This window comes from Balaenoptera acutorostrata, chromosome 5 (assembly GCF_949987535.1).
Source record: "Balaenoptera acutorostrata chromosome 5, mBalAcu1.1, whole genome shotgun sequence".
Classification (NCBI taxonomy): Eukaryota; Metazoa; Chordata; class Mammalia; order Artiodactyla; family Balaenopteridae; genus Balaenoptera; species Balaenoptera acutorostrata.
In genome coordinates this window covers 112,005,296-112,028,084 of record NC_080068.1, presented here as the reverse complement: position 1 = coordinate 112,028,084, position 22,789 = coordinate 112,005,296, and the positions used below count along the sequence as shown (strand labels likewise).

General features: G+C 41.0%; 1 protein-coding gene across 3 annotated transcripts in view; it reads left to right on the top strand.

Moving 5' to 3' along the window:
• PAPSS1 (3'-phosphoadenosine 5'-phosphosulfate synthase 1) overlaps positions 1-22,789 on the top strand; it is a 111,098-nt gene that overhangs the window by 49,593 nt on the left and 38,716 nt on the right. For all 3 annotated transcript variants that reach the window (XM_007191000.2, XM_057547015.1, XM_057547016.1), the window contains 4 exons: positions 5,903-6,016; positions 8,446-8,557; positions 11,584-11,789; positions 14,898-15,033. In XM_007191000.2, the coding sequence (XP_007191062.2) occupies positions 5,903-6,016; positions 8,446-8,557; positions 11,584-11,789; positions 14,898-15,033 (568 nt within the window). The remainder of the gene's footprint in view (positions 1-5,902; positions 6,017-8,445; positions 8,558-11,583; positions 11,790-14,897; positions 15,034-22,789) is intronic.

The window sequence follows — 22,789 nt, the reverse complement described above, 5'->3', positions numbered from 1 at the left end:
AAATTATTTTCTCAAACGACTTCCTTCCTTTTTGAAAAGAAAGTGATTACAGGGGAATTCCCTGGCGGTCCAGTTGTTTGGACTCCACACTTTCACTGCAGGGGGCACGGGTTTGAACCCTGGTTGGGGAACAAAGATCCTGCAAGCCATGTGGCATGGCCAATAAAAATTTTAAAAAAAAAGTGATTATAGCCTCTATGTTCGTGCATACAAAGCAGCACATTACTAACAATGCATTCATCCTAAAGCTATGGCATTATTAGTGTACAGGACATTAAAAAAATAATTTGGTTGGATTTATAATATAGATACCACTCTTTCATGTTCAAACTATTTCTCTTGGATTTGCTCACAAACTGTACGTTTGTTTTTTAACTTAGGGTGTGGTTGGAAGGAAATAGACACGATGTATAGAAACATTTGTTGGTTCTCAGTTCTTACTTTGAACAGAGTCTCTTCAGTGGGAGCAGATTCACATACCTGAGCGTACACTCCAGTGTCGTGGCGTTCTACAGAAGGGGGGATTCCAGGGTGGAGGCAAGGCGGAGACACACCCAGCCTTGTGCTGGGAGCATTACAGTGGGCAGTGTGCACTGCTGCTATTCATTAGTATTTGTGAGCTGACTCTAGTGATGACGGCTTAGGAAACCAGCTAAAAATGCCCTGTTGCGTCCAACAGAGATCAGAAGATTTAGTCTGTTGGATGCGCTCCTCTGACCCTCCAAGATTGTTGACAGCTATTAGTGGTAAATGGGGGGGGTGGGGGAGAGTAGTTAACACCCATCACAAAAAAGGCATCTCATCCTCACAAAATAATATAGGCTTCAGAGATGGCAAAGAAAGCTTTACGTAGAGTTGTTTGTATCAGTGAAATTCTTCTCTTCCCTGGAGTTCCTGTGTCATTTATTCCCAGACTGTGATTCTGGTTTTCAAAGTTCTAAGGGGTCTCAAGTGGTAGAAGTGGAGGTTTTCAATTTATTCACAGTGATGGAGTTTGAGAAAGTTGGTTGAAAATCGTTCACTTGTTATTAATAGAAATGTTGAGATGTAACTGAAATGTTGAATATCTTTACTTTTGTCTAGGACTTTATTAACACAGAAAGATCACACGCTGACCAGAAACCCTGGGAATTGTAAATGTTTAATAAAATCATGAAAGTAAACTAAGGACAATTTATGTGGCAAAATGTTTCATAACTTAGTTTTATGGGAAAAACAGTAAAGGCTTTTCTTTTAATTTTTATTTTTAAAAATTTGTTTTTTTATTTGGAGGAGAATAGTGTTGGGACCTGAGTTGGAATCCCAGTTCCAACACTTATCAATTAACTGTACGACCTTGGAAAAAATAACCTGATTTCCCTGGCTTCAATTCTCTCATCTGTGAAATGGGAAATAAAAATAGTACCTGTCTCAGAATTGTACTGAGGATTCTATTAATAAATGTAGAGTGCTTAGAACAGTTCCTGGCATGTAGCAAGCACACTATAACTGTTATTTATTGAGTATTTATTTGTGTGGTAAGCACGTTGGAACACAGTACAACAGGGATTTGGGGCAAGTTATTAACCTCTCCTGAGCCTTAATTTCCTCATCTATAAAAGGAGGATAGCAATAGTTTCTTCTACTTTCATAGGTAGGATTGCATGAAAATTAAATGAATTAATTCACGTGAAGCCCTTAGAACATTGCTGGTATTGTTGATAGCATCCAGTAAACGGGAGCCCTGCAGTTTACATACTTTAAGTCATTTGTCACAGCAGCCCTGTAACTACACACACACACACACACACACACACACACACACACACACACTTTTTGGTGGCAGTGTTGTTAAACAGCTGAGACGGAGACAAGGTGAGAAATGTTAGATAACCCGCTCAAGGTTGCACTGTTAGAATCTGAACTCAGGTCTTAAGTACAAAAATCAGAAATAACTGACCTATAGACCTGTGTTGCTTTCTTGTAGCTCTTTTTGGTTTTGAAAATGTTGTATCTCTAATGTTTTGTGATTAATGCAGATATTTAATTTCAAGTGTGTTTTGTGAAACTTTACCATACTCTTTCTCACAAAAGCCCTAATGAATGCCTGACTTTTTGTGTAATTTGATTTAGCATTTGTTCCTAGTGTGGAGGACTTAAATTCTTTACTTTACAAAAATGTGTGTTCCTCAAGGTACCTTTCAGAGCTTTACATGTCCAAGAAGCTAATTGAACATATAGGGAGTGTGTGCAGTTCACTTAATGCACATCATACTGTTCTGGGAAAAGTTGATTCTGAATTTTTGTTTTCTGGTTGATGGAGTAATAGCCTTTGTAAAAAATGCTGAAACTACCAGTTGCCCTGTAATGCCCACGGGTGAAAAACGCTTGGAGGGGAATATACAGAAATGACAATAATAGCCATATATAGGGTGATGGGTTTTTCTCCTTTCCACATTCTCTTTATGGCTGTTTTATAATTTAAAATAAATGTATTAAAAATAATTCCTGGAGTTAGAAGGTACAGAATGGACTACCTTAAGCTCTTTCTCTTGCTAGATTTAAAAAAGAGTCTTTACAAGATTGTATAGTATTTACATCTACAAAGAGAAAATTGAGGCAGCCGGTGGAAGCTGTGTCTCTTCCTTCATCATTATTCTTTGATGCCCTCATGTAGTGTTTACCGTTAGTAAATACAATAAATAGTCTTCTGCTGTGGGTACCTACTGCAGGCTTAATTGCAGAAGGAGGTCTGGAAGGTTTGTGAAGTGTCCTGTGCTGTGCAGAGTTTGTGCTTAACACACACTTTCTACTTTCCCATGAGTAGTGGGATGCTCAAAGGACAAAGGACCTCCAGAGAGCTAGCTGAACGTGGTATGGTAGTAAGCAGTGCTTCTTTATTTACGTCTTTTAATTTTATTATTTCTTTCTTTTTTCCTTCATGTTTACTCTTCTTATTCATTCTTGGGTTTCTCATGAGAAAGATCAGAGGCCTTAAATTTACTGGTAGGAGGAGCTTGATTTTGGCACATGATTTAGCCAGTGCTGTTCCATCTTTTTTTTTTTTTTTTTTTTTTTTTTAATTTTTTTTATAGCTACTTTATTTATTTATTTATTTATTTTTGGCTGTGTTGGGTCTTCGGTTCGTGCGAGGGCTTTCTCTAGTTGCGGCAAGTGGGGGCCACTCTTCATCGCGGTGTGGGGACTGCTCTTCATCGCGGTGCGCGGGCCTTTCACTATTGCGGCCCCTCCCGTTGCGGGGCACAGGCTCCAGACGCGCAGGCTCAGTAGTTGTGGCTCACGGGCCCAGCTGCTCCGTGGCATGTGGGATCTTCCCAGACCAGGGCTCGAACCCGTGTCCCCTGCATTAGCAGGCAGATTCTCAACCACTGCGCCACCAGGGAAGCCCAGTGCTGTTCCATCTTTGAGGGAACAGAGTATCAGAAAAATGTAGTAGAATAATTCTTTCTAGATTCTCAGAACCCATACGGACTGCCTGAGTGGTAGCACTCAGGCTTTCATGAGGTCGTCTAGCTTTGAGACCCATATCTGACTCTGCTTTTTTCCACTACTGAAGATATTAATGAAAGTCCAAATGTAAGTTGAAGTTTCTTGCCAAACTTTTTCCTCGGTAAAAGTAGTAGGTATTGTCCTTAAACACCTGGTTCTTCCATTAATATTCATTGTGAATTACTTTTTCTGTTGTTATGCATTTTTTTAAAATGGGTTTTATTTTTCAGAGCAGCTTCAGGTTCACAGCAAAACTTGAGTGGAAAGTATACAGAATGAACTCCCATGTCCCCTCCCTGCCACACACGGCTTATCCTGCTATCAGCATCCCTCACCAGAGTGGTACCTTTGTTATCATTGATGAACCTACATTGACACATTGCTACCATCCATAGTTCATAGTTTACAGTAGCGTTGAACCTTCTGTGGGTTTTGACAAATGTGTAATGACATTTATACACCATTGTAGTATCATGGAGAATAGTTGCACTGCCCTAGAAAATGCCCTGTGTTCTTCCTATTCATCCCTTCTCCCCTCCCCTGTAACCCTGGGCAACCACTGATGTTTTTACTGTCTCCATAGTTTTGCCTTTTCAAATGGGCTTCTTTTACTTAGTAGTCTGCATTTAAATTTTCTCCATGTCTTTTCATGGCTTGATAGCTCATTTCTTCTTAGTGCTGAATAATTAATATTCCATTGTCTGGATGCACCACAGTTTATCCATTCATCTACTAAAGGACTTCTTGGTTCTTCTCAAGTTTTGGCAGTTATGAGTAAGGCTGCTATAAACATCTGTGTGCAGGTGGATGTAAGTTTTCACCTCATTTGGGTAAATACCAAGGAGCATGGTGGCTGGATTATTTGGTGAGAGTATGTTTAGCTTTGTAAGAAATCACCAGATTGTCTTCTAAAGCAGCTGTACCATTTTGCATTCACACCACCAGTGAATGAGAGTTCCTGTTGCTCCGCATCCTTGTCAGCATTTGATGTGGTCAGTGTTTTGGATTTTGGTCATTCTAATAAGTATATTCTAATAGTGGTATCTCATTGCTGTTTTAAATTGTATCTCCTTGATGATATATGATGTAGAGTATCATTTCATATACTTATTTGTCATCTGTATATCTTTTTTGTGAGTTGTCTGTTCAGGTCTCTGGCCCATTTTCTAATAGGGTTCTTTTCTTACTGTTGAGTTTTAAGAGTTCTTTGTATATTTTGGGTAATAGTCCTTTTTCAGATATTTTGTCTCAGTCTGTGGCTTGTCTTCTCATTCTCTTGAGAATTAATTTATTTTGCATAAGAAATTATTGCTTGGATACATATGAAAAACCCTTAATCAGTGCCAGTTTTGTATGCTTATAGAGATTACTTGATTGATTTGACTGGAAAATTTTAAAGTAATTAAACACATTTAGTAGGATTTCCCTGGTGGTCCAGTGGTTAAGACTCTGCCCTTCATATGTATAGCTGATTCACTTTGTTATGAAGCAGAAACTAACACACCATTGTAAAGCAATTATACTCCAATAAAGATGTTAAAAAAAAAAAAAAAAAAGACTCTGCTCTTCCACTGCAGGGGGCGCCGGTTTGATTCCTGGTCAGGGAACTAAGATCCTGCATGCTGTGCGGTGCAGCCAAAAAAGAAAAAAGAAAAAAAAGGAAAACCCCAAAAAACACATTTACTAATTATTCCTGGGTGTATGACAAGTGTGAATAGACCTTGTAAAGGTCACTGGATGAGCAGTGTATAAGAGCAGTATATAAGTTTGTGGTAATTACAAATAGGTACTTGTGGGATAAATGAGAAAAAGCACTGTCCCAATGTGATATAAATGAGTACTAGGAGTTTGGTTAAAATTTCCGGACTGCATTTCGTAAGACATCAGAGAGTGCTGTTTCTCAGACTGCAGTGGTGGGAGTAGAGCTGACGTGCTCTGGAATACTGTGTTACATGACTAAGAAGGTGGCTTTAGTGACACTGGTGACAAAGATGCATGTGGAAGCTGGAATGAAATGGTTTTATAATATGTTACAGAAAATAATGGCTATGTTTAGAGTGCTTTTTTTGTTTATTTCTTTGTTTCCAAATTATTTTATCATGACCCCTTACTTGAGGTCACCTCTTCTTTGCAGTTGCCTGATCTTGACATATGTGGCACATTCCAGGAATTTCTGTCTCACTAGATAGTGAGAGATTATGATTAATGAAGTCTTGCATGTGGGATGTTACCTGCTTGCAAGTAGACCAACAGTCATTAGGAAAATTGATTGGGAGGTACAGCATTAAATCCCTCTCTTACACGTCGTTTTTTAAGTCTCATTTTGAAATGTTGATTTTCTTCATTAAGATACCCTTTGGAGAAAGCTGAATTGTTGAATCAAACATTTAACTGTACTTTTGTGGATGTATAGGATATTGTACCTGTGGATGCCTCTTACGAAGTGAAAGAACTGTATGTGCCAGAAAATAAACTTCATTTGGCAAAAACAGATGCAGAAACATTACCAGCATTGAAAATTAATAAAGTGAGTGCTTTGTTCCTTTTCCTACTGAGTGATTTGACCTTATGTATAGTTGTTAGTCTGTAGCATTTGTGATTTTAGTTTTGTGTTTGACGGTGTGGGTGGGTAGTGGTAGTTGTGTATATCACGATTCCCAGGGATGGGAAATATGTTTAATTTATAAAACCATATTTCCAAATTACCATGGCTTTGATTTCATTTTAGTCATAATATTTATTTATTATGAAATATCAAAGAACAAAGATTATGTAAGATTTTTAGGCTTATCAGAAGGAATGGGTTCTAAAAGGTTAAAAACCTTTAATAATTAAATAATTAAAATGAACATTTTTTTCCTTTAAACATGTTTCCTAATCCCTTGTCAAAACCCTGACCTTCCCTTTCTTATATTGTGAAGAATAATTCTGTTGTGTATCTTAGCTCTAATAATATCATAAGGTGTTTTTCCCAATAAAAAACTGCTTAGTTAAACTAGATATGACAGTGGCGACTATAATTTATCACTTTTGAATCTTAGAGAATTTTAAATTGTGTCATTCAGATATACTTTAAAAATGGAGAGATTTAGGAATAAGAACGTGGACCAGGACTAGAATTTCCCAGCCTTTCTTTTAATATAGTAAAAACCCCGGACACCCAGGGAGGTGCCAAACGTGCAAGTAAGGAGAAAGAAAAATAAACCCCCAACCCTTCTGAGGTCGGAGGAAGACTCTTCAAAGACTTACTCAAATTCCTGATAGGAGTACATTATCTCGGTGATTCGTGTGATTGGGTTTCTGACCAGAAGCTAAGACATGCTGCAGGGGAGCAGAGAGAGGGGAGAGGTGGAGAGCAGAGCCACTCAAAGCTGACTTTGCAAAGGAACAACAGATTCTGTCACTGACAGACTGTGCATCAAATGAATGAGAACACGCACGCACACGCACACACACACACACACCCAGGGCAGGGAGGAGGGAAGGGGAGAGAGAGAACGAAACTGAGAATGAACGCATATGAATCCAGGTCAGTTAGACTCTATAACCCAGAAAGACAGCAGCTTTTTCTAAATGTGATCTTTTTTTCAATACGGTGGTTTGTTCTTTGCACAGCAGTATGCAAAGTAATTAATTTAAAAAATTAGGTTACATCATATAATGTATGCTAGGCTGCCATAACAAATACCATACCCTGGATGGCTTAAACAGCAGAAGTTTATTTTCCCATAGTTCAGTAAGTTAGAAAGTCCGAGATCCAGGTGCTGGCTGATTTGGTTCCTGGCGAGGCCCCCTTGCTGACTTGCTGTCAGACGCCTTCTCACCTTATCCTCACAGGGTGTCCGTGGGAGCTCTGGTGTCTCTGTCTCTTATGAGGGCGCCAGACCTATTGGGTTGGGACCCACACTTATGGCCTCATTTATTTATCACCTCTTCGGGGACCGATCTTCAAATACATTCACATTGGGGGTTAGGGCTTCAACATATTTTCAGGGGGACATAAACATTCAGTCTATAATAGATACCATCTAGAATTAGATTCCAGTAGAGAAGAATAGTGGCCATTGTCAAAGGTTTAGGAAAAATTAGTAAGAGGAGAACTTGAAATTGAAACAATTTGGTGCATGAAGATAATTTTTTCCTGTGAATTGAAGGAGGGGAATGCTTTACCATTATTTGATTTTTCAGTGGAACATGCCAACCTAATACTTTGGGAATACATGGTAAGTCACATCATAATGCACACCTCTTGGCCAGGTGCTTTATCTTTTCTCATATGAGAATCACTGCTCCATAGACACACACACACACACACACACACACACACACACACACACACACACACACACACACACAGTTAAAAAATGAGCATGTCCAGCTTGCGTTAATTCATCAATTCTTTAATATTCTGATGGGATCTACTAGAAATCTTAAAGTTCAAGAAATAATATAGTGTTTGTAAAATGAAGGGTACTCTGTCATTGGTGAGGGATTTTTTTTTGGTAAATATTTTTATCTAAAGTTTGTTTTAGTTCAGGACAGTGGTTGTCAGAGTATAGTTTCCAGACCATCATTTGTTAGCATTTTCTGGGCACCTGTTAAAAATACAAATCCTTGTGCCCCAGCAAACCAGCTAAATCAGAAACTGGGGGGTGGAGCAGTCTTCATTTAACAAGCCTTCCAGAGGTTTCTTAATACATATTGAAGTTTGAGGACCACTGGTTTAAGAGATGCTATTCTTATTAGAAATGTTGGGAAGCCTAATGTTATTCAAATTTATTAAGAAAAATACATACTTTCCTAGTGCCCTTATTGTTTATTAGAGTTGTATAATCTATAAACATTCTTGAGAAGTTCATTTCCATTGCTTTCAAAATTAAACTCCAAAAAGCCATTAATGCTTTTGTTCATCAGTACATGAAATAGAGCATTTTTCTTTACTGTCTCATTTACTAGGTGGATATGCAGTGGGTGCAGGTTTTGGCAGAAGGTTGGGCAACCCCGCTGAATGGCTTTATGAGAGAGAGGGAGTACTTGCAGTGTCTTCATTTCGATTGTCTTCTGGATGGTAAGACATTTTATATTCAAGTACATTGAGTATGGAAAAGAAAGCACACAGTTGCAGGGATTCATCACTATTTATAGAGAGTACTGGTAACATCTTAATGGAGATAGCACTTAAAGACTAAATTATATCAGTACTGAATATTTTAAATGTATCATGAGATCTTTCCATTTTTAGTTTTCTTGATTGTGATTTATTGCAGGGGGAGAAGGACAACCTGGGGATTAGGACTGAAAATGGATTTAAGAAACAAATACAGTTTCCCTATGTCATATCCACCTGATCACGGTAAAAAGCCTCTCCCCAGGAAGTGTACATACGTACTAATTGTGCTGTGCTGAAGCCCATGCTTGCTTAAGCCAGGTGTTCTAACAAGGAATCAGGGAGTCCCAAGTTAAGGAGTCCTGAAATAGGTGGTTAAAAGGATGGTTCTTCCTACTCTTTTAAAACACTAAAAAAAAAAAAAAATTGCCAAAGAAGTTGATATTTAGGGTATTGTAATTACATTCCAGCTACCTTAAACTTTGTGTACTGTTGGTAAGATTAATTTACTACAATAAAGAAAATATTGCTAAATGTTAAAGAACTATGCCGTATGATCCAGCAATTCCACTTCTGGGTATTTACGTGAAGAAAACAAAAACACTAACTAGAGAAGATACATGTTCCCATATGTTCATTGCAGCATTATTTACAATTACCAAGATATGGAAGCAACCTAAGTGCCCATCAATAGGTGAATGGATAAAGAAGATGTGGTACATACATACATATGTATACATATATATATACATATGTATACATATATATACACAATGGAATACTATGCAGCCATAAAAAACAATGAACTTTTGCCATTTGCTGCAACATGGATGGACCTGAAGGGTATTATGCTAAGTGAAATAAGTCAAACAGAGAAAGACAGATACCATATGATTTCACTTATATATGGAATTTAAAAAACAAAACAGGGGCTTCCCTGGTGGTGCAGTGGTTGAGAATCTCCCTGCCAATGCAGAGGACACGGGTTCGAGCCCTGGTCCGGGAAGATCCCACATGCTGCAGAGCAACTGGGCCTGTAAGCCACAACTACTGAGCCTGTGCGTCTGGAGCCTGTGCTCCACAACAAGAGAGGCCGCAATAGTGAGAGGCCCGCACACCGCGATGAAGAGTGGCCCCCGCTCGCCGCAGCTAGAGAAAGCTCGTACAGAAACGAAGACCCAACACAGCTGAAATTAAATAAACAAATAAATAAAATTTTAAAAAAAACAAAAAAAAAACAAAAGAACAAACAAAACAAAAACAGACTTGTAGATACAGGGACCAAACTGGTGGTTGCCAGAAGGGGTGGGGGTAGGCTAAATAGGGGAAGGGGATTAAGAGGTGTATAAACTTCCAGTTATAAAATAAATAAGTCACAGGTATATAATATACAGCATAAGGAATAATATGGTAATAATTTTGTATGGTGACAGATGGTTACTAGACTTATCATGGTGATCATTTCTTAATATGTTTAAATGTTGAATCACTATGCTGTACGTCTGAAACGAACATAATATTGTACGTCAACTATAATACTTCAATTAAAAAAAAAAGTCATAGAACCCTGCAGAGTTGCAACCATGTTCTTCTGTGTTATAACTTCTTTTGACTGGGGAGTAAAATAGATACTAGAAAATGTAATCCCTACTCATTGTTCTCAAGAACCTTTAACATAAGAATTAAATTTTGGGCTTCCCTGGTGGCGCAGTGGTTGAGAATCTGCCTGCCAATGCAGGGGACACGGGTTCGAGCCCTGGTCTGGGAAGATCCCACATGCCGCGGAGCAACTAAGCCCGTGAGCCACAACTACTGAGCCTGCGCGTCTGGAGCCTGTGCTCCGCAACGGGAGAGGCCACGACAGTGAGAGACCCGTGCACCGCGATGAAGAGTGGTCCCCGCTCGCCGCAACCGGAGAAAGCCCTCGCACAGAAATGAAGACCCACACAGCCAAAAATAAATAAATAAATAAATAAATTAAAAAAAAAAAAAAAGAATTAAATTTTACTTTTTGATTTTCTTCCTTGGAAATAATGGTAAAGTCTTTGTGGACTGCCTCCTTAGTAATGACTTAGTCTTGGGTGTGGTGTAAATCTACCTATTAATTTTCCATTTTGAACTCCACCTTATGGTGGTAATTTTAAAACAGCCAAACTGTTATCATTGATTTTGTTGACGTCTTTTGCCCAAAGAAGGCATACCATGATTTCCCAAAAAGTGTGGTTTCTCTTTGATACGTAAATAATATCCACATATGAATTTGAGAGTGTATTTTATTTTTCTAACTTGCACATGACGAATAGGAAAGAAAAAAAACACTTTCAGAGCTTGAAAGGTTGGGAACTGAGAATGTGCCTTTGGTCTCACTGGCAACATATTTTGGTTTAAATGGAGCCACTGATTATTTACTCCCTTTGTTTCTTGACCAGTGATAGCTGGCCTCAGTTCCATTCTGATTAAAAAACAAAAAAACAAAAAACTTTTTGAGTGTTTTCGTCTTCCTCTCTCAAGGATATCCAGGTATACCAAGTATACTCAAGTTACTTAACCAACTTGCCACTCAAAATATAGTTGTCAGCAGTATCAGTTATAATATTTTTCCTGTAAAGGCCCCGAAGCATAATTCTTTATCTTACTCATATATTTTTGGTGACGTTAGGCTTTACCAGCTGATTCTTCCTTACTCAACAGTTTCTTAAACTTCTGTGATTCTAACCCCCAAAAGACAGTTTCATGAGTGGTTGTGAGGAGTATTGCTACACACAATGTTGATGTTCTTAATTTTTGCTGTTTTGTTTTTTTTTCAACTCTGGGTTTGTTGCTTGTTCTCTCCCTGCTTTTCTGTGCCAGGTACCAGTGGAACACTGTCACTGGAGCAATAAATCTTTTATTATTTGAAGAGTGTCTACTGAAGTGTGAAAGGTAGATGCGAGGCCCCCCGCTGAGTAATGCAAGCTGTGTGCTTTATGTTCTTTTGTGCCCTGCAGGGGGTGTCATTAACTTGTCAGTACCGATAGTTCTGACTGCTACTCAGGAAGATAAAGAGAGGCTGGACGGCTGCACGGCTTTTGCTCTGATGTACGAGGGCCGCCGCGTGGCTATTCTTCGCAATCCAGAGTTTTTTGAGCACAGGAAGGAGGAGCGCTGTGCCAGGCAGTGGGGAACAACATGCAAGAACCACCCCTACATCAAGGTCCTGAGTCAACCTTGCCGCATTTTATCTTGATTTGCCAATAATGTTTGTGCTGAATTGTGAGGCATTACCTGTATATCAACTATGCCACTGGAACTGTTAATATTTTGCAGAATCAAGGCTGGAACTTAGTGTGATAAGCATATGGTCTTGTCGTTTGGTCCACATAAATATTCAGCAAATATTTTTTAAACATCTGCTGTACACCAGGCACTGAGCTAGGTGCTAGTGCTGGGTATATAGGGCTGATGTGCACGGCAGGGCAATCTTTATATGCTTGGGGCATGCTGTCTGGTGGTGGGCACAGACATTGATCTTGTACTTACAGGTAGGATGTGATGGCAGGGTGCTATGGGAACCCACGCTGGGTGATTTTATCTAATCTGGGCTTTTAATTGAACATTGTGTTTCTGGTATGAAAGCAGTGAAATTTTTAGTCTCCCCGAAGGGCCTCATGTATTTTATGTATTATATGTGAAATGTTATCACTGAAGTCACATTTCTGTCATTAGTTTTAAAGTAGACTTTGAACTTTAATAAAAGAAACTAAGCGAAGGAGTTCCCTGGCGGTGCAGTAGTTAGACTCAGAGCTTTCACTGCCAGAGCCCTGATTGGACCCCTGGTCGGGGAACTAAGATCCTGCAAGCTGCATGGTACAGCCAAAAAAAAAAAAAAGAAAAGAAAAGAAACTAAGTGAAATTTTAGTAGCTTTACCTAGAAACTTTATATAGCATCTGTTTAGATCATGGAAGTGTGCTAAATTTCATTTCATTGTCTTATGTAGGACAAAAAAGTGATAAACTTAAAAAACCGGCAGATATATTATTTTATAAAATAATGGTGGTGTCAGACATTCCTTCAGCATTAAAATTTACAGTTATTAATAACAAATAACATAGTTTACAAACCATGCTTATGTAAATTTTTTGAACCACATAGCAGACCTATAGGATGGGTGGCATTTCCATCTTACACATGGATAAATTGAGACTTTATGGGGGAATATATGTTCTTGGCCAAAGTTACGCAGCTTATGGTTGGGATGAGGGTCTGATTTGAATCCAAGACCTTGGGCTTTAAAGCCATCTTCCATAATCCTTAGCAGAAAGTCATTACTGGTTTATGTAGAGCTTCACGTACTATGTAATCCCTACCACTAGAGAGTACTTTTTATATGAATTCATTGGAGGAGACATTTTTTAATCACTGAACATATGTGAATGCTGTTTATATTGTGTGCCACTTTCATTTCGAGCAGTCTGTAAGACTTCTTAGGTTAGTTAGTACTTGGTGTGCAGCCTTGAGGGACCAGTAGGATTTGGATAGGAGGGAACTGTAAGAAACAGCTTTCCAAGTTTCTGGAGCCGGAGGAGCAAAGACTCGGTGCGTTTGAGAGATAGTTGGTGGTCGAGCGGGAGAGAGGACCTTGGGCTTCAATTTCTACTCCAAGGTATTAAAATTTTGTTCAGTCATAATAACAATTTACATGTATTTATGCTTTTCAACCACGTTTCTGCTTTTCAGCCCTTACAGTGACCCTTAGAAGTAGACAAGGTTATTTCCTTTATTCTGAGGAGTCTTAGAGTGGGTTCAACTTGCCCAGAGCTGCAGAGGTACCTGTGAGGTGTCAGGATTAGAGTCTGTCTTAGGTCTTCTGTGCTCTTTCCCCTGTGCTGCTCTGCCTTCCTAGGAACAGAGAGGTGGCAGGCAGATTTGACAGGGTCACAAACGACGTGGTGATTTAAGAAGCCAGCCGGGTGGTCTAGAGCAGGGTGTCCCTCTTCCAGCCCCATGCCCCCCTGGTACCGGCCACGCCCTCCCGGTCTCCTGGCTGGAGTCCTGCTTCCTGTCATACCCACTGAAATCCATTCTCCTTAGTGCAGCCAGAGTGAGTCTTTTAAAAATATAGATCTGAACATATCACTGCCCCCTTTAAAACTCTCCAGTGGCTGCTCATTGTAATCAGAATAAAACCTGTGAGGCCCTGTGGGATCCGGCCCTGGCCTTCTTCCACAATCTCTTCCACTACCGCTGCCCCTCTCCTTGCTTTGGCCTTTCTGACCTTCTAGCCACATTAGCTTTCTTTCTGTTCCTCAAAGACAGAAACGTGTTTCTGCGCCAGGACTTTGCACTTGGTGTCCGTCTGCATGAACTACTTTACCTCCGTGATGAGTTCCTTTTCATCATCTCAGGTTAAATGTCACCTTCCTCAGAGAGGCATTTACTAACTCCTTTCTCTTAAATGCCATTCACTCTACTCCCTGGACACCGTGTTCCAGTGCCCTGTTTGTTTTCTCTGCAACGTTTATCACTAGCTGATACTTCTCTGGTTTCTCCTCTGTCTCGCCCACTAAAATATAAGCTCCATTGGAGTAAGATCTTTCTCTCTCGTTTTCTGCTGTATTTCCCAGTGCCTAGCACAGGCCCTGACACATACCAGTCCTCAGTGAATATTTGTTGAATGAGTGGTTTGGTGGATGGGCAGAGACCTACTAGTGAGGGAGACCAGGCAGGAAGTGACTACGCAGTTGAGGTGCATTGTTAGCAGGTAAGTTGAAGCAGTGGAGGAAGAGCTTGAGCTGCATTGCAAAAATGAACGGGTCCTAGAGGGTATATCTTCTCCTCTCAGATGCAGAGAAAGGACCCGAGTGAAGCCGAAAGAAATTTGAGGTGGTGTGGAGATTGGAAGGCATGAATTTGTGTTCAGCTCCATCATCATTACTTTAATTGCTCAAAAGTTTAGGATTGGAGAACACAAGAGGGCAGGATGACCCAGGCTTACACACTTTTCTGTTAATCAACATACAACAGCAATGAAAAGAATGTTTTGGTTACTTAAAAAAGTCGTAATTATTCATTTTGATTTTGTTTGCGTTTCATATGCAAATATAATAGCTGCGTCACAAATCCTTTGCAAAATTATAAAATATATTCTAATTCTACAGCATCTCTAATGCCAGTTCAGTTGATAAACCAAACAGATTTACCATTGACCTTAAGATGAGAGTAGTTTACAGGTATATTTTAGCTTGCATGAGAGAAATGTTCTTACTTATTTTGATATTGGTTCCTGTTAAAAAAAAATTATTTTCTTTCTCTTGCCATTAGATGGTTATGGAACAAGGAGATTGGCTGATTGGAGGAGATCTTCAAGTCTTGGACCGAATTTATTGGAATGATGGTCTTGATCAGTATCGTTTTACTCCTACTGAGCTAAAACAGAAGTTTAAAGATATGAATGCAGGTAAGACATGGACCTAATTATCTAACATGGGACTACTTGGAGTTTCTCCTTGATGGGGAGGTTCTTGAAGATTTTTTCCAATGCTTGCTAAAATGTAAGACAGAATGAGGAGTAAAGATAAATTTAGTTAGTAATGGAATATGTAAGGAAAGGTAGTCAATCTGAATCAACCTGTGTAGTTCACTCATATCAATGTGCTTTATATCCCAGAATGTCTTATTGGAGTGGAATGTACCACTGCAGAAAATAATAGAACAGCAATATCACATTTGCTATTCATTCAGCAAGTGTTTGTTTTGCATCTTTATATGCCAGAGTACCAAGTGCTGAGGATTCATAAATAAATAAGACAGGGGTTTATGGTGTAGAAGTGAGAGACAGTCAACAAATAACAGAAAAAGTTGTTGAAGAGTAGGTTAATAATGATTTCAGATTTCTGGATTAGGATGAAATGGAGCAGTAAATATAGAGAGTTTGTAGAAACTGTTCTTTATAATACTGTCTTAGAAAGTGCCCCAGGACAGGGATTTTTATATTAGACATCTGTGATTAGCAGATCTTTTACACAAAAGTAGGTAAATGATGTGTTTACACTGGTGCACCCACACTTGCAAATTCCTGGTGCCTGCCACAGCATTCGCTGTAGATTTTGGGAGGCTGTTTTTTAAGGTCTGAAGAATTTGAAGCCTCCTACAATCATGCTGCTAGTGAATTCTCACCCAGTACAGAAATGGTTAAACACTAAGCATTGGTGCTGCTTTTTAAAATATCTTCTGTTTACAAATTGAGGAGATACAGCTGAGAAAAGTCAGGTGGATATGGATGCCTTTTAAGGAACTACCTGGCTACCCAGCCGTATTTATTAACCAGAAGCCCGCCTTCCCAAGTGACTCCAGAATCTGGGCAGGAGCTCCCATTTCATCAGTTGTGTTTAGGTTCTGTGACCTCTCAGATCCTTGGTAGTCATTTAGAGTCCTGTGTGCACACTGCCCGCTACTTTACCACTTACAAGTCATGTGGTTGTGGGGAAAGGGGTTTCCTCTCTAAGGCTCAGTTCCCTAGTTGTACAGATGAGGACAGTGATGGTACCTGACACGTAGGATTTTATTTTTAAGAAGTGAAATGAGCTAAGATGGTTAGGCACCGTAACAGTACCTGGCACACAGTAAGAGGTTAAGGTGTCATTATTTCTGTTACGTGAGTTGGAAGCTAGTTTTACCAGTAAGTAAAGGGTATACAAGTAAAGGGAAGAGAAAGAGTATCTGTTTTTTCTTAAGCTGCATCGTAATTAGCTGATATTTGAAGTGATGTGAAAGGGATCAAGAACTGGAGGCCTGAGATGGACACACACTCTTCAGAGCTCCACAGTCCCCGCCAGCCTGCCTCGTTCACGCACATTTTTTGCTTGGCCCCCTTACGGTATTTGATAGTGTAGTACCCCATTCCTCCTTCTGAATTTTATTCCTCTCCTCTGAATTTGAAGCACATATTTGGCTTAAACTACTTGTGCAGGAATTTCTCCGAATATTACACTTGGTGCTTGCTTCTACAGCAGTTTGTTTTCTTCTTTCTTGCTAACACGTTTTGGGCCCAGTCATAGAGGACTGTATCGTGAACTGTATCGTGACTGCTATAAGTCAGTGATGGTGCCGCATTCTCTTTCGTCAGTGTGCGACTCAAAGGTCCGTGTGTAAGTCAGTTTTGACCTTTGAGATGTAAGCAAGTGGGGCTTCTGGGAAAGGTTTTCCTTCCTGAAAAGAATCTGGTTTAGGACAAAAAGTTATCCTTTCCCATCCTTCCTCTTCCTCCTGCTTTGGATGCTGTCATGTAAGGGTGCAATGTTTGGAGCTCTGGTAGCCGTTTTGTACCATGAGAATCCATAAGAATCTTACACTGTTTGAGTTTCTGATCCAGCCCTTGGGTCCTCTGTATCCAGATTTGTTATTCAAAGACCTAATGCATGTTTGAGTTGTATGAGACACTTCTAGTTGGGTCTTCGTTTATTTGCATCCAGAAGCATCTGATAGTTTAATATGTGTAGACTTCTCTCTTTTTTTCTGGTGAACAGGAACATGTTTCGCTGAGGACTTGCTGAGACCTCCTTGCTTACGTTAATTTGTTTTCAAAATAATTTATATCTGGAATTCGTGTTACTAAATAAATTTTTAGCACTGTTGAGGGGTCTTATCAAGAAATTATCATTCATAATCCAAGACTTTATATTACGTCTGTTTTACATTCTTCCTTGTGTACCAAACATTTTAAATCATTTAGAGGATTTGTTGCATAATGAGTGATTGCAACTTTGTTTAAAGTAGCTGAGAGCTGGTTATTAGCCTTAAATCCAGCAAAAAAGATGATGGAGTGTTATTTTGTTTACTTTTCCATTTTAGACTAAGGCAAATAAGCAACAGACTGAGGAGGTCCCTTTATAGTTCTTATTCACTCTTTCTGGAAGCCAATAACAAGTCATCTACTCTTGTGTACAAATCATAGTTCAAGGGAGAGAAAACAGGGAATATTTTTTTTCTTTTACTTAGGGTTTCTTTTCTTACCTCTCCCTCCTTCTCCTTCCCTCATCTTAGGGAATATTAGGTAATCTTTGATTACCCTGTGTGGGTTGTTGTCCTGTGCACATTGATATGATCAGTTTTGCTGTTTCTAGACCATTCTGTAGCTGGAAGGATTGAGAGGTCTTTAATACCCACGTCAGTGATTGCAAGGTGGCACGGTTCCAGATGGCAAGTGCTTTGAACCACCGATGATTGACCACTATCCTGGAAAGAAAGACTGAATTTCACTTAAGCCAAGTAAGAGCCAGTTAGTGTTTATTACACACAGAGTACTGGTGTCCTGCTGGGTTACAAAGGGAAACGCTGACATTTCTTTCAAGCTAGTATGTGGTAGCACAGTGTTGAATAAATCTGAGAAAGCTTTGTCAAGTTGTTGAACCACAGACTGTATTTTAAATGAATGGATAGAGACAGTAGATGGATATATTAGGCAAAGTTGGGAACAACAGATGCCTGAGAAAGCCGAGGTGGAAGCAGATTGTTTGCCTCTGAAGGCACTGGGCTTTCTTGCCCATACGCGGCAGTGGGCTGGAGATGCTGTAATCTGAGATTGGGTGATGGAGCCTCTTGTCAGTCAGGTCAAGGCACACTCAGATGAGGCTGTGAACATTATCTAACAACGTGAGTATTTAAAGATGGGCGGTCAGGGCTAAGGGAACCGCCAAGGAACGATGAGGTATCTGGGGACTGGCAATCTGGGGTAGTATTACCATTCCTGACAGGGCATCAGAAGGCAGCATTGTTTCTGAAGTGGGGTAAGAGGAGCTGGAGCTGTGGCAAGGGGCTGCCGAGCAGGAGCTAGTTGTCTGGGGTGTAGACCCCGCTGTAATCACAGCGCTGAAGCAGGATGCTACTGGGGCAAGACTTTTGTCCTCCGTCCTCTGGTTGCCTACTGATGTCTCCCATATGGAGGCAGGAGTACAGCACTCCCACGCCCAAACACGCACGCACGTGCACGTGTGCACACGCACACAGAGGCACGAGACAGGGCTGGACAGGAAGGGGAATGGAGAACAGGCAGTACAGAGTCCAGCTGGCAAAAAAGCTTTATATCCAACATTATTTTTCACTTCAATTTGAAAGCATTTCTAGTCCTGAGAAAGAAAAACAACTTGCTGCCGTACTTTGGGGTATGAGAGTGCCTGTTGGTGAAAAATTCTAGTCTATTCATATTTACTCAAGTAGCCTAGCCCTGTCTTGTTGATTCCCCCCCACCATGAGCAGTTTAAGTAAAAGAAATGACAGTCCCGAGGGAGGAGGGGGATCAAACTCTTTCTCATTTCTGACTCTCTTCAAAAAACTCCCACAAAAACATAGCGTGCGTGCACCCCAGCCTGCCTCCCAGCAACGCTAGAGCGATCGTCAGGACCCTCTTGTTCAGCTACTGTATTGATTTGGGGAAAATCAGAAATGCCTGTACTTAGAGCTTTGGGGTAAAGTGGCAGATAATAGAGCTTGCGTAGGACTGCAAGAGAAGACTTATTAATTACTGCTGTATGCAGGCCAGTTTTCAGAGAAGCTGAAAGGAAGACAGCAGGCGGATGTTGTAATTCTGGGTCTAGCTGTTGGGATGCAGGCCAGGGCTCTGCCTGTGGGCTGGGCAGTGAAGCGCAGGTCTGAGAAATCTGGGGGAAGGAGTTAGCAGCACTCCCCTGCTGACCAGCTCATTCGTTGCTCACAGCTGCCCTGCTGGGGAGCTGCAGTTGTCCCCGGACCCCTCGGGGTGCAAGAGAAAGCGCAGCACCGGGGTCCAGCCCACATCAGGGTTCCGTGGCCGTGGCGCTAGATTAGGCAGCCCGTGTCCTGCACGTATCCTGGGGGTCAGGGCCCACCCTCCTCCCACCACCAGAAAACACTCATGGTTGCCATTCTTTCCCCTGTCAGAAATCAGCACATCCTGAGAAGAACCTTCTTCACTGTCTTCTTCCCCTTCCGTCTGCTGGAGGGAAAGGGATCGGACCGTACTTGTTAACATGGTGTGTTGGCTCCTGAACTGGATGGTGTGGAATCCGGAGGGGAGGGAGAGGAACGAACTGTAGTATGGGGCTCTTCCTTTACTTAGACATGAGGCATAGGAGAAGGTGCAGGTTTTAGAAGCTGGACCTGCTTTTGGCTTGAGATGTGAGGGTAGTAAGTGAAGGTGAAGGAATTGAGGGGTGGGGTGGTAATGGGCAGCCTCTATTGAAACGTTTTTAGTAATAAGTCTCTGTAACTGATGAGTTGGAAGGTCAGGACTTAGGGATGCAGCTAACAGAAGCCATCTGTACGCACATGGTAATTGAATCCAGGCGCAGGGGTGAGTTTCCTGAATGAGTACGTAAAGAAAGAATTTCATAGGACCCAGCAATGAACTCTATGGCTCTGAGAATTTCATAGGACCCAGCAATGAACTCTGTGGCTCTGAGAGGACCACAGGATGTCAGAAACAGGTGACTAGACCAAAATGGGCCAAGCAGAATATAAAATGTCATACACATTTGATCGCATCTGTGTAAAAATGTATGCATAAGGAGGAAAACTAGGAGACTACGCAAAAACCCAAAAACAGTTATATTAAGATAGTGCATTTGGGGCGGTTTTTCCCCCTCCAAATTTTCTTCAGTGTTTCATGGTTTTTACTAAAGAAAAAGCGTAGAGGCAGATGAAATAGAAAAGGTCGGTGCCATGGTTAGCAGGCCTTGAGGCTATGAAGACAGTCGCATAGCTTTTTTTTTTTTTATGTCAGAGGCAGCAGAGAGGTCAGGACTTTAAAACAGGAAAGCACCTTTTGGATTTGGCAGGGGTTTCGTACTCACTGTGTGGCAGAGCAGGAAGGGATTAGTTGAAGGAGTGACTCCATTCCCGTTCTTTTCTTCCATCACTTTATCCTTCACATTGTCACCAGACTTAACCTTCTGAAAACAAAGATCTAATCACGTCCTCTTGGAGTTGAAGGAAGTATATTCCTTCTAACATGGATTTATTGTCTGATTAGTGAATGTTTGCTTCTCCTCCTCTGACTAGATTGTAAGCTCCTGGGGGCAGGACCAGTTTCACTGTTCCCCCAGGACAGTGTATCTAAAACAGAATTTTCATCCTGTCCCAACTCCTTTCTTCCCTGCCTCCCCCTGCCTGCTTTGGCTGCTGGATGGAGGCTAGATGGGGTTGTGGGGGGAGACCAGTTGTCTTGTGAAGCAGGGATGAAGGGCTGGTGTGGGCCTGGGGAGTGAAGAAAGCAGGGTTTAGTGAGGTTTAGGGAGCAGAGCAATGCACTGCGTGTGGAGGATGGCAGTGGTCCTCCAGAGTCTAAGACTCTGCAGTGGGTAGTGGTGCCTGCTCTCAGAGGGCGTGGAGGAGGACCAGAGGCACGCAAGGAGGCTGGCAGGAGGTGATCTGAGGTGCCCGTGGAGTGCTAAGAGGCAGGTGGAGAGACAGTCTGGAGCTTAGGGGAGTTTCGGTCAGATGACGTAGATCTGTGAGTCAGTAACACATAGAGCGCTGCTCAGTGACCTCAGCACTGGGGAGGGGTTTGAGGGAGCAGGCAGTGCCAGTCTTTGCCGTTGTGACCCCATTCCCAGTGTGTAGGTTGTGATTGGTCAGACGAGCCTGTCTGTATCCTGGGGGAGGAATAGATCGAGTGAGTGGGGAGAATGGAAGAGTTGGTGGACGGTTTATTTTATATGGAAAATACGGGAGCATGTTTCTGTGCCACTGTCTTCTGATTTTGCTGTCTCCCCACTCCACCCACTGACCCTCCCCCACCTCAGTCCTGCACAGTCTACTAGCCTAATTTTCTGGGCAACATTACTGATTAACTCACAACCTCTGTTTGGAACACAGTATCCTTCCTAACCTATCATTCAAAATTCTGCGTAATATCAAGTGCTAGGCTTTGTATCCATCTTTGACAAGATGGATGATTCTGCGTCCTCAGACACATCTGCTTTCCTGCCTCCACACTTCTGCTCACACCAGGCGTCTTGGTTACAGTGCTCTTACTTCCATCACCCGAATTTCATTTGTCTTTCAGAGGTTGGTAAACCACAGCCTGCACGCCAAATCTGGCCCGCTGCCAGTTCTTGTAAATAAAGTTTTACTGGGAAATATCCACAGTCACTTATGCATCGTCTGTGGCTGTTTTTGCACTGCTCGGCAGGGTTGAGTAGTTGCAGCAGAAGCCCCATAGCCTGCAAAGCTTAAAATATTCACTCTAGCTCTTGAAGGAAAAAGTTTGCTTTTGTGCACGGCATCAGCAGCTTCACAGTGTACTTTCTATAAATCACAATTATGGAATTCCTGGTCCTTTCCCACGAATGGGGGCAGAAGGCTAGAAAGAAATGGAAATCATAAATGTTAATATTAGATTCCAGTCATTTTGAAGATAACGTCCCATTTTCAAACACAGTTGAAACCCTGATCTTAGGTAAAGCAGTCTTAAACTAATCCATAAAGAGTTATAAGCGAAAAGGCGAGTATTTTCTACCAGTTATGGTGTGACAACAGGGAATTCAGTGTCCTTTAGAAAATGGGGATGAGAATGTGAAGAATTACTGAAAGTTGCTCTAAGTATCAGTGGCCCCAGGTCCATAGTGGCCCATTATTCTTTTTCCATCCTTGATGGAAAATTGTTGGAGGAAAATATAATGGTGATGCATACTGGGTTATGTTAGTTGGGACAGTACCTTGGGAATGTAAGCTTCCAGTGGATCAGGTGCTTCCATTACATTGTTCATCCACATAAGTTCTCTAGTGGGGAAACCAGATGGTGGGGATGAAAATGCAGTCTGGAGCTACAGGCAGTTAAAGCCATTTGTGTAATTCATTGATAAATAGTTACAAGGGATTGAAAAGGCTGGAAGTTTAGGAAAAACCTGGTAATATTGGCAAGAAAAAATGGGCAGACAGAGCAAATGATCATTGGATTTCTGAATGGAACTGATAATAAGGAAATAATTCTACCTGGAAGAAATTTTGGCAGCAAAATCCTTTATATGCTGCTAATGTAAACTTTTAACAAGTCATTCATCTTAACTTTATCTGTTAAATGTCCAGTGTGGAGTTAGATTAATTCTTTTTGGAAAGGAAACCTAGGTAGATGAATTATTAGAATCTGTGAAACACGTATATTTGAGACAGAATTTATTTATGTTTCCTTTTGCACATGCTGTCATATAAATAATCTTGCTAAATGGCAATTTTACAAA